This window comes from Nothobranchius furzeri, chromosome 15 (assembly GCF_043380555.1).
Source record: "Nothobranchius furzeri strain GRZ-AD chromosome 15, NfurGRZ-RIMD1, whole genome shotgun sequence".
Taxonomy (NCBI): domain Eukaryota; kingdom Metazoa; phylum Chordata; class Actinopteri; order Cyprinodontiformes; family Nothobranchiidae; genus Nothobranchius; species Nothobranchius furzeri.
Window position 1 is genome coordinate 28096280 of NC_091755.1, and position 15099 is coordinate 28111378.

The 15099-nt window shown below is 46.4% G+C and overlaps 1 protein-coding gene across 1 annotated transcript; it reads left to right on the plus strand.

Moving 5' to 3' along the window:
• The first annotated feature begins 836 nt into the window (after positions 1-836).
• Positions 837-2554, plus strand: LOC129163002 (zinc finger BED domain-containing protein 4-like). Its single transcript, XM_070544578.1, has 2 exons — positions 837-1338; positions 1443-2554. Exons 1-2 carry the CDS (start codon positions 837-839, stop codon positions 1769-1771), a joined length of 831 nt encoding a protein of 276 aa, XP_070400679.1. The 3' UTR covers positions 1772-2554.
• The last annotated feature ends 12545 nt before the right edge of the window (positions 2555-15099 follow it).

The following is a 15099-nucleotide window of genomic DNA, read 5'->3' on the forward strand; positions in this document are numbered from 1 at the left end:
TGGATGATGCTGTGGTTAAAATGATCATCAAAGACTGCCAGCCACTCACCATTGTTGAAAATGAGGGATTCAGGGAGCTCCTGAAGCTTATTGCACCCTCATATGTTCTACCAAGCAGGAAGGTATGTTTAAGAAATGTTTGCTTTAATTAATCAACTACTTTCATGGTGTGTGTGTGTGTGTGTGTGTGTGTGTGTGTGTGTGTGTGTGTGTGTGTGTGTGTGTGTGTGTGTGTAACATTGGTATTACAGTATTGGTATGTTTACTTGTAGGTCATCAAGGACTTGGTGAGCCAGAAATATGAAGAGGAAAAGGAGAAAACAAAAAAGGACCTCCAGAGCGTCATTGCTGTTAGTTTAACAGCTGATATGTGGACATCCATTAATATGGAGGCATATCTTGCCGTTACTTGCCACTATGTGGACAAAGAAAGCCATGAACTCTGTTCATCAGTCTTGGGAGTGCAGCATTTCCCTCAGAAACACACTGCAGAAAACATGGCCACAGTTAAAAGGAGCCTCATGAAGGAGTGGGGCATAGCAGGCAAAGTCAGGTGTCTTGTCACTGATGCAGCAGCAAACATGATTGCATGTGCTCGAATGCTGCAAGTACGGCAAACCATTTGCATTGCCCATTCCATAAATTTAATTGTAAGAAAATCATGTGATCAAATCTCAACACTAACAGAACTACGCAACAAAGCACGGCAAATTGTGACATACTTTCGATCAAGCACCATGGCCAAGGAAAAGCTCACTCAAATGCAGCAACAGCTGGGAACACCATTGCATAAATTAATAAATGAGGTGCCGACACAATGGAACAGCACCTACCGCATGCTGGAGAGATTGACTGAGCAGAAGGAGGCAGTCTGGGTGTCACTGGCCTCATTAAAAACTGATCTCACTCCACTGACTCCAGAAGAATTTGAAATCATTGAAGAGATGCTCAGGGTGCTTGCTCCTTTTTACCAAGCCACAAGAGAACTCTCTGAGGAAAAAAGAGTCTCGGGGTCAAAGGTTATTCCATTGATGAGAATGATCCACATTGAGCTTCAACATCAATCTTCAACGGTGTCAAAACCCACTGCTAAACAGCTGGCTGAAAATCTGTCAAAGCGGCTAACCGAGTCCATCTGCAACATGGAATCGCTCAGTGTGATGTCACTGGCAACATTGTTGGACCCCAGGTTTAAAACTGCTGGCTTTTTTAGTCCACTGAAAGCAACTGAAGCTGTCAAGAGACTGAAGTCAGAGTGTGCTGCTGAAATGAGGAGCCATGAGCCTGACCCAGCAGTAGAGGAGCCTAGCACTTCACATGGATCAGAACACAGTTCAGGTATGAAAACACATTTCTTTGTGAATATTTGTTTATTTCTGCGGAAGTTTGTCATGTGATAGTAAACCAATGATTAACAGACTTATTTCCAATTTATTTGTTAGGACACAATCTCTGGAGACACCTTGATATGGAGGTTGAGGAGAGCAGGATGACCTCTAATACTACAGCCAATTCCATAATTGAAGTCCAACGCTACCTGGCTGAAAGAATGCACCAAGAACACAAGACCCATTACAATATTGGAAAAATAACCAGAATTTATATCCACACCTTTATCAACTCGCACTTCAATTCTTATGCACACCATCTTCATCTGTACCCTGTGAAAGAGTGTTTTCTAAGGCAGGGGAACTGGTGTCTAAGAGGAGAAATCGCCTTGGAGCACACTTACTGCACAAACTTTTGTTCCTCAATAAAAATGCATAAATGAATCCATATTTAGTCTTTTATTTTGTATGATCTAACACAGAGGTTAATACATTTACACAAGTTAAAACTTTTACTTCTGATTTTTATTAGACACATTCAGAAGATTTCACATGCCAACTCATTGTAGCATTTACACAAAGGTTACAAGCAAATGTTAAACTCCTTTCATAAAGAACTTAACAAATTGAGTAAATTAAATTGCATAATGATATAATATATTGATTACAGGAAATTAAATCTTGCACACCTGGTGTGGGTTTGCAGCATGTAACCTTTTCCATCTTATTTACCTGCAATGATTTTAGAAATACTGCAGGTGTCGCTATTGAGTGACCAACACAGTGTCAATACAGTGCCGACACAGTTTGGCTAGTGTGTCAATACACTCCTTGAGGTATCATCATTCCATCACTATCATCTAGTGTCACCATACTATCTTTTTATTTATACAGCGTGGTGATGTGATTCAGATTATTTAAATGTGGTTAAGCATTGTACTGTCATGTTGAGCTGTAGGAAATGATGGACCAAGTGTGGTGGAGCTGACCAGGAGGCAGGAATGCAGGCACGGATAAAGTAAAAATGGTTTTAATGACATGATACGGCAGGAACAACAAGAACAACACGACAAACAACAATGATCTGACAAAGACTGGCACAAGGGGGAAGGTATAAATACACAGGGAAATCAGGAACACATGGGCAGGTTAACGAGGGGCAGGTTAGAACAATAAGGGCTAATCAGGGCAGGAGCGGAACGCAGTCAGGAAGGCAGGGGCAGATCGTGACAGTACCCCCCCCCCCCCCCCCTTAAGGGGCGGATACATGACGCCCACAAGACCACACAACACAGGAGGCTGGGAACACTCGACTCGGGACAGGAACACTCGGCTCGGGACCAGGAAACTCGAAAGCTTGACCATGAAGACTTGACTTGAACACGAAGACTTGACCACAAAGACTTGACCACGGGAACTTGACTGGACAGGAAACAAACTGCTGCAGCAGGCGTGGGACCCAGCAGGAACTGCAGCAGCAGGCATAGGACCCAGCAGGAACTGCAGCATGAAGGACCTACAGGCATAGACCCTGAAGGCGTGGACCAGGAAGTGGGACGAAACAGCAGGAGCGACGCGAGGAAACCAGGAGCGGTAGCAGGTACAAGGCAACAGTCTTGAGCAGGTGCACACCGTGACTCGACTGGATCCAACAGGCGGAGGCTCGGGTGAAGGGAAGCAGAACATGGAGCAGGAAGACCAGCCCTACCACCCCGGAGAATGTTGGCGTGCGTAGGGGGTTTACCTTCATCAAAACTCCAGGATCCTCGGCTTCCATCGGAAAAAACAGGACGGGGCAGAAAGCAGGAGAGGAGAAGGGGTTCGACCACCCCGGGATGTCATGTTGAGCTGTAGGAAATGATGGACCAAGTGTGGTGGAGCTGACCAGGAGGCAGGAATGCAGGCACAGATAAAGTAAAAATGGTTTTAATGACATGATACGGCAGGAACAACGAGAACAACACGACAAACAACAATGATCTGACAAAGACTGGCACAAGGAGGGAGGTATAAATACACAGGGAAATCAGGAACACATGGGCAGGTTAACGAGGGGCAGGTGAGAACAATAAGGGCTAATCAGGGCAGGAGCGGAACACAGTCAGGAAGGCAGGGGCAGATCGTGACATGTACTTTGTTCCATGTTGACTTATTTGTAAGTTGTATCCTCCACCTGAATTGGTAGTGAGCATTGGTTATTCAATCAGTTAATCATACAAAAACTCTGTAAATATGGTTATACACCATTCTGTCATCTTCATATTGTGAGACATATTTTCTCACAATTTTTTTAGGTCACAGGTGATGAGATGGCAGTGTAAACTTTGCAAACATGAGGAGTCATCAAAAGTGTCACTACTCAAACATTATCAAGTGAAACATGGTTCTTTTGGTCATGGCTATTCCATACCCTGTCTTCATTTGAATTGTCCTTGCTCTTTTAAGACATGGGGTGCCTTACGCTCACACTTGTCTAGGTCTCACAGTTAGCATCAAGGGCGTCAGTTTGTTTTCAGAATTGCTGGGGACAATAACCATACACTTGAGTGGGGTTTAAAAATTGCTGGGGACAATATAGGCTAGCACAGGGGTCGGCGGCTCTGGAGCCGCATGCGGCTCTTCCATCCATCTGATGCTTTGTGCTTGTAAAATAATGAATGGATATTTAAATAAAAAGCTTTATATTTTACTGCATTAATTTTACATCTGTATGCTAATTCTAAATGTAAAGATTGTCTGCGTAAACCTGAACAGGTCCAACCCGGTCTTACTGTGAGACCGGGTTGACGCGTCACGCTTGTGCGTAATCATATGCGCTTCCTGAGCTGGAGGATGTCAGATTCTGGGATTCTCCTCAGACGGCTCCTGGATGCGTCGCCACATTGGAGACAGGAACAAGCACTATTCAGCCAAAGTTTCATAATCAGGGAACATTTTCTAAGTGACAAGTCTCTCTGAGAGACAGGGTTTGGAAAACACTCGCTTCAGTGGGAGGAACCTTCTCACATGCGCTCTGGTTCTGAGAGCCTGGATTTGTATTCTGAACAGTCTAAACATGTTTTTAAAAGAAACGTATGACAAAAGTGGTACCTGCTCAGTAAAACCACCAACAGGGTGAAAAATATCAAAATATTGTAGGCAGAGACGGGCTACAACTTCTGGATCATCTTTACATAAATCGTTTTATTTATTATCTTCTTATGAAAGATAACTTTGACGTACACGAGCGACCAGGCGCGTTGCAAGATTTTCAAAAGTGTGGGAGATGTTGTCTGTGCCTAAAATAATTTGATGTTATTCACCTTGTTAGTTTAATTTCCATAATAGCGGAGCAGGTGCGAATTTTAGACGCGTCACACATGTCTCCGTTTTAAACATGTTTAAACTGTTCAGAATACAAATCCAGGCTTTGTCTCGTTAGTTTGGTGTAACTAAAGTTTGTACTGAATGAAACTTTACATTAAACCATGTTGAAAAGAAAAGGATCCGATTAAATCGTTTCCCCTCATTTACAGTCACGACGTACAGCGCAGTGCGCGTGGCTCTGGGGTTAATCAAGTTTAATTGTTTCTCTTTGCAACAATCTTCACAAGAAGGCAAAACAGTTAAATGGCAGGTTACAGATATTTATATTAGACTTTTATTTTGACGGATAAACTCAAGGATGCTGGCTGTTTTGAAAGAATTACCCCGACGCACACTGATGCGCATGGATGAGCTTGGAAAAATGTTCTTTTTATGAAATTATGAAACTTTGGCTGAACAGCGCTTTTTCCCGTCTCTAATATGGAGACGCATGACGCATCCAGTCTGAGGCAGAATAGCAGCTCAGAAAGCACTGTGGTTCTTTTGCCTTATCAAAACACAAGAGACTGACAGCGTGTCCAAACACAGCGAGGGGCATTTATTTACACAATCAATACATCAATACATCACCAGTAACTTGGGGACAGCGCCCAGCCTGGAACTGAGTGAGCCTCCGGCTGGATCTTTAGCAAAAGCCCTCCTGCCACAAAGATGCAGGCTTATTTTATACTGCTACTCCCACAGTCCTTTTAGAGAGGATGGGGTGATGTTTTACACTTCCCAATATGGTCAACGCACCCTCCAGCCCAGAGGTCGACCAGCCCTGTTATCCCGACATGATTCTGAGGGCTCAAGGTCCACTGGAGCTGGTTTACACAAGCTGGACATGTTAATCCTCACGTACACAGAACACAGCTTTCTCAGCAAGCTTTTAACCTAAGGACTCATAATTCAACTCAATATATGTTGTAGATGACCTCTTGACCTTTTTGGCTACAACAGTCCTCCCTTTGGCGGACTTGTGCGCCACACATTACCATCGTAAACGAATCAGCAATGTAGGGTATATCAATAAATGAATGCTTAACTAAGTAACAGAAGAAATGAGCAGCAAATAAAGATAATGTAACAAAATGACAAAAAATGGAATCAAAAAGGTATAACATATGACCTTGAATCAAAAATGCATAAAGTACCCATACCAAAGCACGAGATGATGTTCCAGAATAACACAGCAACTTCAACTTGTATATGCAATGAACAATGATTAAGTAACTGAAAAACAACCGATGAGTTTACAGCTGAGACAATGAAAAACTGTGAAACAATACATGAAACATGATTTTAGCATTAACTGAACTCATTACTTCACGAATGTATTGCATGCGCACTCAGTATGGAGGCAAAAACCTGTCCGCTGTACTTTAACAGGGAAAATTCCTCCATGTCCTCCCCGACCCAAAAGGGGACGAACGCCACGGCACAGAGCGGGCATGCGAGGACTAGCTTGAGGACATCAGGTGACAAATATCCTCATCAGTGGTCAAAAGAAAGAACACACAAAACAACAAAGGCACATGAAAAGAAACTGGTGACAAATATGATGAATAATGAACAATTAGCTTTAGCGAAGACATAATGAAACAGTAATAAATCCGGTTGAAGATTTCATTCAAAAGAATAGAACGGAAAATACAAGTTCAGCATCCATGTCGTCGTTGGAGGTCTTCTGCTTGAGGAGGGCTTTATGTGGACAAATGTCCTTTATTTGTCAGCAAAGCAAAGGCATAAGTTCTTGGCTCAGTCCTCCCTTTGTCCATCTGCGTGCAGCGTGGTGGTGCCGACTCCATCCTCCCCACGGCGAGCAAAACGCAACATGTCAACAAGAAAAACTTGAATTAGCACGCCAATTGCCTATAAACCTATTACCACAAAAACTTCCTAAATATTTAGACCCATGGACAAAGCATCCATCCCCACATTCACACCCCCTTTCTAACCTACCCACTTATCCTAAATTAAAGGGCTAATTCGGTAGTAAGGCATGCAATGATTTACTCAAGCATTTATGGGTTAACGGTAAAAGCAAAACTCACATGATTGTCTTGATAACCAGGAGTAATGTATATGGCCGCTCGGTAAAACGACCAGAAATAAGTCCTTAAAACCAAATTAAAAATCATTCAGCAAATCCGATCTAAACTCAACCAGAATCACCTATTCTGTTCCTCAACCTTCGAAACCACATTCAAAACCCTTCATGCAACATCCACACACCCTCAAAAATGAACACATGCTAATCCATCACAATAAGAAAACACTAGTCAAAACATGACATCCAGCACCCACCAGAAGATCTGTTGCACCTGAAACGGAGTAGTAACAGTCATGGTTACGTTATCACATTAAGTTAAAGAATTTTGACACAAACGGGAACAAAAATGATGTGAAACCTAAGATTATACGGTAAACTCACACGTTGAGTCTCCTATCATCTGTAATTCTGAATCCTCTGCATACGAGGAATTAATCTGTAGCATTATGATCTATAACGTTGTCATTAACATGCTCTAAGCACTAACCAGAAACATGTCAGTTCTGGGCTCATTATTGGTAGTTTACCTGGAACACACACATGCTATATTTTGTTAGGATTTATCTCTTTATAATCTCAGATCTACCTGGCCCTTCTGACCCACGCAAAAGCTTTATGTACACCTTAAAACTATGACCCCATTCGCAGTAACCTCCCCTCGGACCATTAAAACAATACCAGTACTACTCAGGAACTAATTCAAAGTCGTAAAACTGGAACAAAAGTAAGCAAACATCAGCTAAGTGACACAGTCATCGTATGGTTATTATGCTAGTAAAGTCCTGTCATCTGCAGGTGTGACTGTAATAGTGTGAATGCAGGTATGGAAACCAGTCTAGGGTGTAGAGTTGTTGAGGGTCTGACCTCATGAGGAAATTACTATACAGTGATTTTCTCCAAAATGACTGTGCTTAAATTGCTCTGAAAAGCAAATAATCACATCAGCGCCAAGAAACTTCATTTCCCATGATGCTTTGCACACGGAAGCATTGGGATGATGTCACCGCCTAATACCAGAAACACGTTCTGCGCATGTGCGGGAGGCCGTGGAGCTTTTCCCGCGAACTAAGACCATAAATCTTCAGCAAAGACAAAGGAACCTCGTTCTTTTGCCCAGGATACCTGGCGGTAAGGACACGCTTGTCTAACGCTCCGACTCCCTTGAGCACGCGGAAGCTCTAAGTGCCCAAGTTGAGCCCACGGAACTGCTGGAAACTACACTCCAACTCCATCAGGACCTGACTGGGAACGAGCGGAGCTCCATCCAGCTCTCAGAGACGCTGTAAGTTGTCAAACTCAGCCCAAAAGAAACTTCGTTCTCTTTGTGTCCAGCCCGTTGGAGAAACACTCGTGGGGCCAAAACAACGGAGAAAGCATCAAACCGACGGACGACGCCAAACTGCGGAGAAACACGGAGAAACACGGAGAACCGTCAAATCAAACAGCGGGGACGCCTTGCTGTTCTGGTGATCAGGAAACTCAGTTCTCTCTCTCCTTTTCTTCTCCCGTTTCCTCTATAGTCCAGAATAAGCAATAAAACCGCGTCTATTGCTTAAAAAGTAGCTTCGTGCTTTCCTCTTTCGTCCCAAACACGTCAGTCGGGTCATTTTGAAAGAATAAACTGCTTATTGATCATCGTTAATATCTTTAGTCGTCAGCTCTGGCCAGGCTGCCGACTCCTTTTAGATTAAATAATTTACAAGTGACCTTTTGTTGTTTGTTAACTTTTGAAGTGTTTGAGTTAAGTTTTACTGTGATTCTAAGCCACTAAGTGTTCGGGAAAGTTGAAAACTTTACACATCCAGGTCTCCTGTGGAATGCGAGGGGAGGGGAAGAGCCCCACACACACTCACAGCTCACTCCCCCCACCTACTCTGGGGAAACAAAGACCCATTCATCTCACACACACACACACACACTCACACACACCACACAAACACCTTGAACATTATTTTGAATATACATCCTTTTATTATATCACATGGTTATTATTCATTTATGCCACTGTTTATTCATTTGACAAATTGTTAATTAAACGTTATAAAATTCAGATTTTCGTCTCCAGTAGCTTTGTTGTGTCGAAGAGAAGTCTCTGCTCCGAGGATTCTACGAACTTCAAGAAAGACTGATAAGAGTTTTGGATTCAGTTTTTCCCCGGTTAAAGGGGAATGGTGCCCCGTATATCTAAGAATATCTTAATTAATTAATAAATCAGTAAATATTCCCATATTTACAGAATTTATTGAAGAATCCAAAAGTAAGTTAAAGCTTACGAATTGTTCGCTCCTAATAACACCAACATTAATTGGTTCCCCGTGTGAGGCTGGGATACACAGAGATTTCTATCCGGCACAAACAAACAAATAAATCCAAAGAGCTTGAATTAAGAATAATTAGTTGTTCAGCCTTGAACCAGCAACAGAGTGGTGCTGATTTCGCTGAGCAGGAAGCTGCATCGAACTCTCACCAGTAACTCAGTGCTTCTTTAAAGGTGCAACGTGTAAATTAATTCTGGTTGACCTTTTACGTTAAAATTCAGTTTTTCCTTAAAGGTGCAACGTGTAATTAATTCTGGCTAACCTTTTAGGTTAAAATTCAGTTCCTCATTAAAGGTGCAGTATGTAAGCGATTCTGACTAACCCTTTTAGGCTAAAATTAACTGCTAATTTAGCGACTTTAACTCACAGTGGCTATTATAACTAACTGAAACCTTCACTCAAAGACTGATAACACCCTGTTTGCTAATATTCTGAAGGAATAACTAGCATATTTAACACTGCAAGTGTTGTAAGACGTTGCTACGGCAACGCACCAGCTTTTGCTAAAAATACTGAAAGGAATAGTATTTTAAGCGTCAGTCACGGCATTCCGTGCAATTTAAAACGCTAAAACCTGTGCGCACAAAGGTTAATTTAGCATTTTTCTGCTACAAAGCTAGCAGTTGCTGCCAAAAGGTGCAGTTTAGAGCTATCTGCAGAAGCTCTACTAGGCTATTTTTGGTTCGGTTGTTAAAATGGAGGGACAGAGTAGTGAACTGACCAACTCCCAGCAACCAGGTGGCGCTACGGCCCACGAATGTGAACCTGGCCTACTTTCTGGACAAATTTTGTCCAAACTGGTCGCGGTTGCTCGAGAACCCGACTACCCTTCTAGGGATTTCACTGAAGAACAGCGTAGCGACGAGCTAGAAGCTGTAATTGATCAAATAGAAAACCCGGATGGTACAAAACCAATCCAGGTTCACTTAGCTAAGTTAGCCCTGATCCTCTATCAGAGAGGACTTCAACGTGGTCAGAAGATCATGAACCTCCAGAGGATGCTAGCTGAAAAACAGCGAAATGGAAGGCTGATCGAGGAAGACGACACCCGCACAGATGCTGGGGAAGATGGGGAGAAGACCCCGCCCCCTTCTGCTGATGACAACAGACAGTGGGAAGGGGGGAAACACCATGACTCTCTGGACGGACGCACGCCGCAGGGGAGAGATGAAGCTTATCTGTCCCAACCTTCGGCCCCGTTCCCTACACACACTCTAGGGCATTCAGGACCACCTAGGGGCCGAGGGCACTTCGCCCTCGAACCCCAGGTTGGACCACCACCCTCATCTTCACGGCCTTCTCAATCAGTGAGAAGCCGACCAGCCGAGCGGCACCTCTATTTAGACCGCTCCCCCAGTCCACGAAGGGTGCAAGGTGCCGGCTGGGGTTATGCACAAGCCCATCTTGCACCTCAACCATCCACCCATCCTAGCTACTCCGGTATTCGGCATGCTGATAACCAGCTACAGGACAAAGCATCATACGCCAGTCCGTACCCAGACAGAGTGTATTACGCAGAAGCCCCAGTTGAAAGACGCAGGCTGCACTACGCAGACGTGCCACGGGAGGAGGACCTCCCAAGACACCCACATGACGTGCCAGCAGCCCGCCACAACATGCCGAACCCCGATTTGGGCCCCAGGAGTCAACATTGGGAGCCCAGAGCACACCAGCGATATCCAGCGCCCTCTGAGACAGACCGTGGGTCAGAGTCAGAAGATGACGCGCCGTACCGTGAGTCAGGGCTCCGTGTACGTCAAATTGAATCGCTAGCTAAAGACATAGAACGCTTTGATCCTAACACCAATGAATCCAATGTCGACGATTATCTCAGGGAGATAGAACGTTGTCTGCTTGATCTTCCAGCACCCTCTTCAAGGGAAAAGCTCAAGCTAATTTGGAAAACCACATCTAGAACGGTGCACGGTTTCATGGAAACTCTACCACCTGACATTCGAGATCGGTACTCCTCGCTCTGCCGAGCGTTGAGGGATGAATACGCCACGTATGCAGACTCTGCGTCAGCTACAATGGGGGCCTTCTCCATCAAACACGGGAGGAACGAATCCCCCAGAGAGTATTATCGCCGACTCAAAAGTGCTTATTTCCAAGGTCGAAACGGTCCTGGGCTCGAGGAAGACCCTGCCTTCAGATCCCTGTTCATTCACAACCTGCACGAGTGTGTTCGATCCGAAGTCTCAATGTATTGTCGGATGAAAAATCTGACAACTCAGGAGATTAGGAGATACGCTCAACAGGCTTGGGAAGCCGGCGGGAAGCCCCAAAAGCCTGACGCACATCACCGCGTCATGCACCTAGCTCCCGATGCCGAGCCGTGTTTGGAGCTCGAAGGCACAGAAGCTCCACCCACTAAGCCAAAATCTGCTAAACCTAGACCTGCTAAACCGCGAGAGCAGTCCCAATCTCCTCAACAGGGGAAGGGGGGTGCCGATTGGCCACCTAGGTCTGGACAATCAGACAGGAAGTGGCCCAACCAAAACCAACGGCAGGCAGGTCGGAACAGTGGAAGGTTTAAGGAGCGCCGCCCACAGGTAGGTCCAAAACGCAAGTCCGCAGGTGAGTTCTTGACCAAAGCCGACCTCCAGGAAATGTTTCAGCAGTTCCTAGCTAAACAGAAGGAACAGCTGAGATCTGCAGAAGAGACCCCTGCACCAAAGTCTTCTTCTAAGAAGCCAGACCCAGAGCCAACGTCCGCATGACTAGGCGTGGCTCAACCCCCCAGCGTGGCCAGGACCTACCTGATCAGCTGGGGGAACACTACTGGTAGATCACAGGAGTCTCCTGAAATCTACCCCCCAGAGAAACCTGATACTAAATTTCTGAAGTTCCTTGGTGACTTAACAAACCATGATCATGCTCGCCGTTTGTACTGTAGCACCAACGTAGGTGGATGCATACAGGTTGATGCTCTGCTGGATACCGGCTCAGAAATCACCCTGATGTGCTCCACACTGTTCCATCGCTTGTCTGACACCATGCGGTCGCTCGGGAAACCAGTCCAGGTAGAACCCTGTGACCTGAAAATCACCAGCTACACCCAGACCCGGGAGTGTATCACTCACCGGGCGTGGCTGGACATCACCTTCCAAGACATGACTCTGGTTCATCCGTTTTATGTCTGCCAGCTAGACACTGAACCACTTCTCGTTGGTCAGGACCTGCTTGAACGTCTAGCTCCCCTCATCGACTGTCAGAAGGGTCAACTTTGGGCCCAGGTAGACACACCTAAGCCCTGGAACCCGGATAGCAGCCGACCATCCTCCATTCTTGAAGTCAGCATAAGTGAGCAGCAAAACCCTTGTTCCAAGGTCATGCCCCTCCCTACGGCTCCCACAGACGATGTCCGCCTGCACAGGCACGAAACCGCTCCTGGAACTCCGCTCCGCACACATTCATCTTTTCTCTGCTCGCTGAAGAACGTCAGCCTGCAGCCATATGCACCACACATAGTTGGTGGTCTCACCATCAACTGCACCCACATCTCAGATGCTCGCCTTGCTCTTTGGTCAGAAAAGTCAGCCATCAGCCAGCAGACGTTTGAACACCTGCGTCAGAAGGACCCCCTTCTGGTCAGTGTGACACGTAGCCATCGGCTCTTGTCACCTACTTGGCCGCAGAGGCTCCTGAAAGCGCCAGAGGTCTGCTCCCTGACTATCCAGCTTGGAGCAAGACAGCTCACACATACATTCAGCATCATACCACAGCTTGATCCACCTGCACTCATTGGAGCAGATCTGCTGGTTCGACTCGGTGCCCAGCTGGACACTTGCAATCAAGTCCTTTGGGCCCGGGCCACACCTTCCTCTGAGCCTCGCTCAGAAGGCCCTGAACACTTGCTGTCCGGACAGACCATTCCACAAGCCTGCCGTGCAGTGGTTGAGGCCAGCACGGTTCTGCCCCCACTGGTCAAAGGAGTGCCTGTTCGTCTGACTCTGATGAAGCATCAGAAGCTGCCAGGCACACAGGCCTTCTTCCAGCCATCACCACACTTCTTGGAGCTCAACTTAGCCGTCTGTGGCATGCCACTCTTGGAGCTGAACAATCGTTCTGCGTACTTGTTGGTCGAAAATCCGACCCAGAGTCCTATCCACATGCCGGCAGGAAAGCCCTTGGGCATGCTGATAGATAGCTCATTCCATGACTTCGAACTTTCAGTCCCCGTGATCGGACAACTTCCGTTGTTCTTGAACGACAGACAGGTTGGTGCAGACACATTCAGTACTTTCCCCTCACAAATGATTACCATCAAGCGGCATGAAGCCCTTCCTGAGGAACCCATTTGCAGTGCAACCTTAGATACTGACTGCGGTCAGTGTCTAACGGTTTTTGCAATAAATACTCAACCCTCTGAGTCACCGGTTGAAAGCCCGGAACACCAGAGACCCTCCTCCTCTGAACCTTATGACGGCTTCGAGGCCGAAGTCAGCCAGCAGCTTGACAAAGCGGATGCGCTGGAGTCAGAGGAGCAGAGAGCAGAGCTTAAGAGCCTGTTCTATGAGTTTCAGTCCATCTTATCCAGGGACTCCCTGGACTGTGGACTCACAAACCTGCACACGGTTCGCATTCCGACGAACCCGAATGCCCCTCCTACTTTTGTACGTCAGTACAAGATTCCCCTCGCTGCTTATGAGTCGATACAGGAGATCCTCGATCAGCTGAAGGAGAAAAACATCATCAGAGAGTGTAACTCCACTTACAACTCTCCCATCTGGCCGGTTCTGAAACCGACTGGGAAATGGCGTCTCACCATAGACTATCGTGCACTGAACAAACAAGTGCCTCTCTCCAGGTGGCCTATGATCCATTTAGATCAGGAGCTAGCCAGAGTCAGAGATGCTCGTTTCTTCTCTACGGTTGATGTAGCCAACGGCTTTTGGACCATGAAGGTTGAGCTGGCGGACCAGTATAAACTGGCTTTCTCCTTTGGAAATCGCCAATATACTTGGAACCGCTGCCCCTTTGGCTACTCTAACTCACCTGCCGAGTTCAACATCTTCCTCCACAAAGCCATGTCAGATGCTGCTTCCAGAGGGAACCTCATATATGTCGATGACATCTTGATGAGGAGTCGAACCTTCGAGGAGCACCTGGCCGAACTCCGTCACGTGCTGCAACAGCTCGCTGACGCCGGAGCTAAATTGGCGATTCTCAAGGGACAGTGGTGTCGAACCAAAGTGGAGTATGTTGGACTGCTGGTGGGCCCTAATGGAGTCGAGCCCCAAGCGGGACGCATTAGAGCCATTCAGGACATCAAAGCCCCAGCTAATCTGACTGAACTCAGGAGCTTCCTCGGAGTCTGCAACTACTCCAGGCAGTTCATTGAGGAGTACGCTGAAACAGCGGGGCCCCTCACTGAGCTGCTTCGGAACGACACACCTTTCGTGTGGGACAGACCCCAAGAACTCTCCTTCCAGTTCCTAAAACAGAAGTTGGCGTCCGCACACTGTCTGGCTTACCCAGACAAGGATAAAGAGTTCTTCATAGAGGCGACTTTCTCCTCTCACTGCCTGAGCGCTGCTTTGAAGCAGAAACACGATCAGGACATGAGAGTTGTGGCATACGCCAGCAAGCCTCTGAGCAAGGTGGAACTCCAATTCTCAGACTGCGAGAGAGCTCTCCTCTCTACAGTCTGGGCCGTCGAACACTTTCGTAGTTACATCGGTGGACAGAAAGTGATCATTGAAATGTGTCATCAGCCTGTCACCTTCCTAAACAGCCAGCGTCTGCGCGAAGGAAGAGTGTCAAACAGCCGCATTGCGACGTGGATGATGGTGCTCCAAGGATACAACATTGAGGTCAAGTATGGTCAGAACACCAAGCTAGCTCTAGGACAAGGGCTAGCATGCTGCCAGCACTGTGACTCTGACTCCGTCATGGGCCCCCTGGACACACCTGCCGCAGTCTACCCGACCGCATCCAATCATCGCTACTTTGATGAGAATGTTTGCCAAGGGCTTCCGAAAGTTTACACTGACGGATGCGCCTACCTTCACGAAGGCCAGCTCCGTGCTGGGGTTGGAGTCGTTTGGGT

Bases quoted from the DNA above. Each gene is read 5' to 3' on its own strand.
- LOC129163002 (XM_070544578.1), top strand. From the start codon at position 837: ATGCTGGAGAGATTGACTGAGCAGAAGGAGGCAGTCTGGGTGTCACTG. The intron at 1,339-1,442 runs GTATGAAAACAC...TTTATTTGTTAG, and splicing joins TGGATCAGAACACAGTTCAG to GACACAATCTCTGGAGACAC.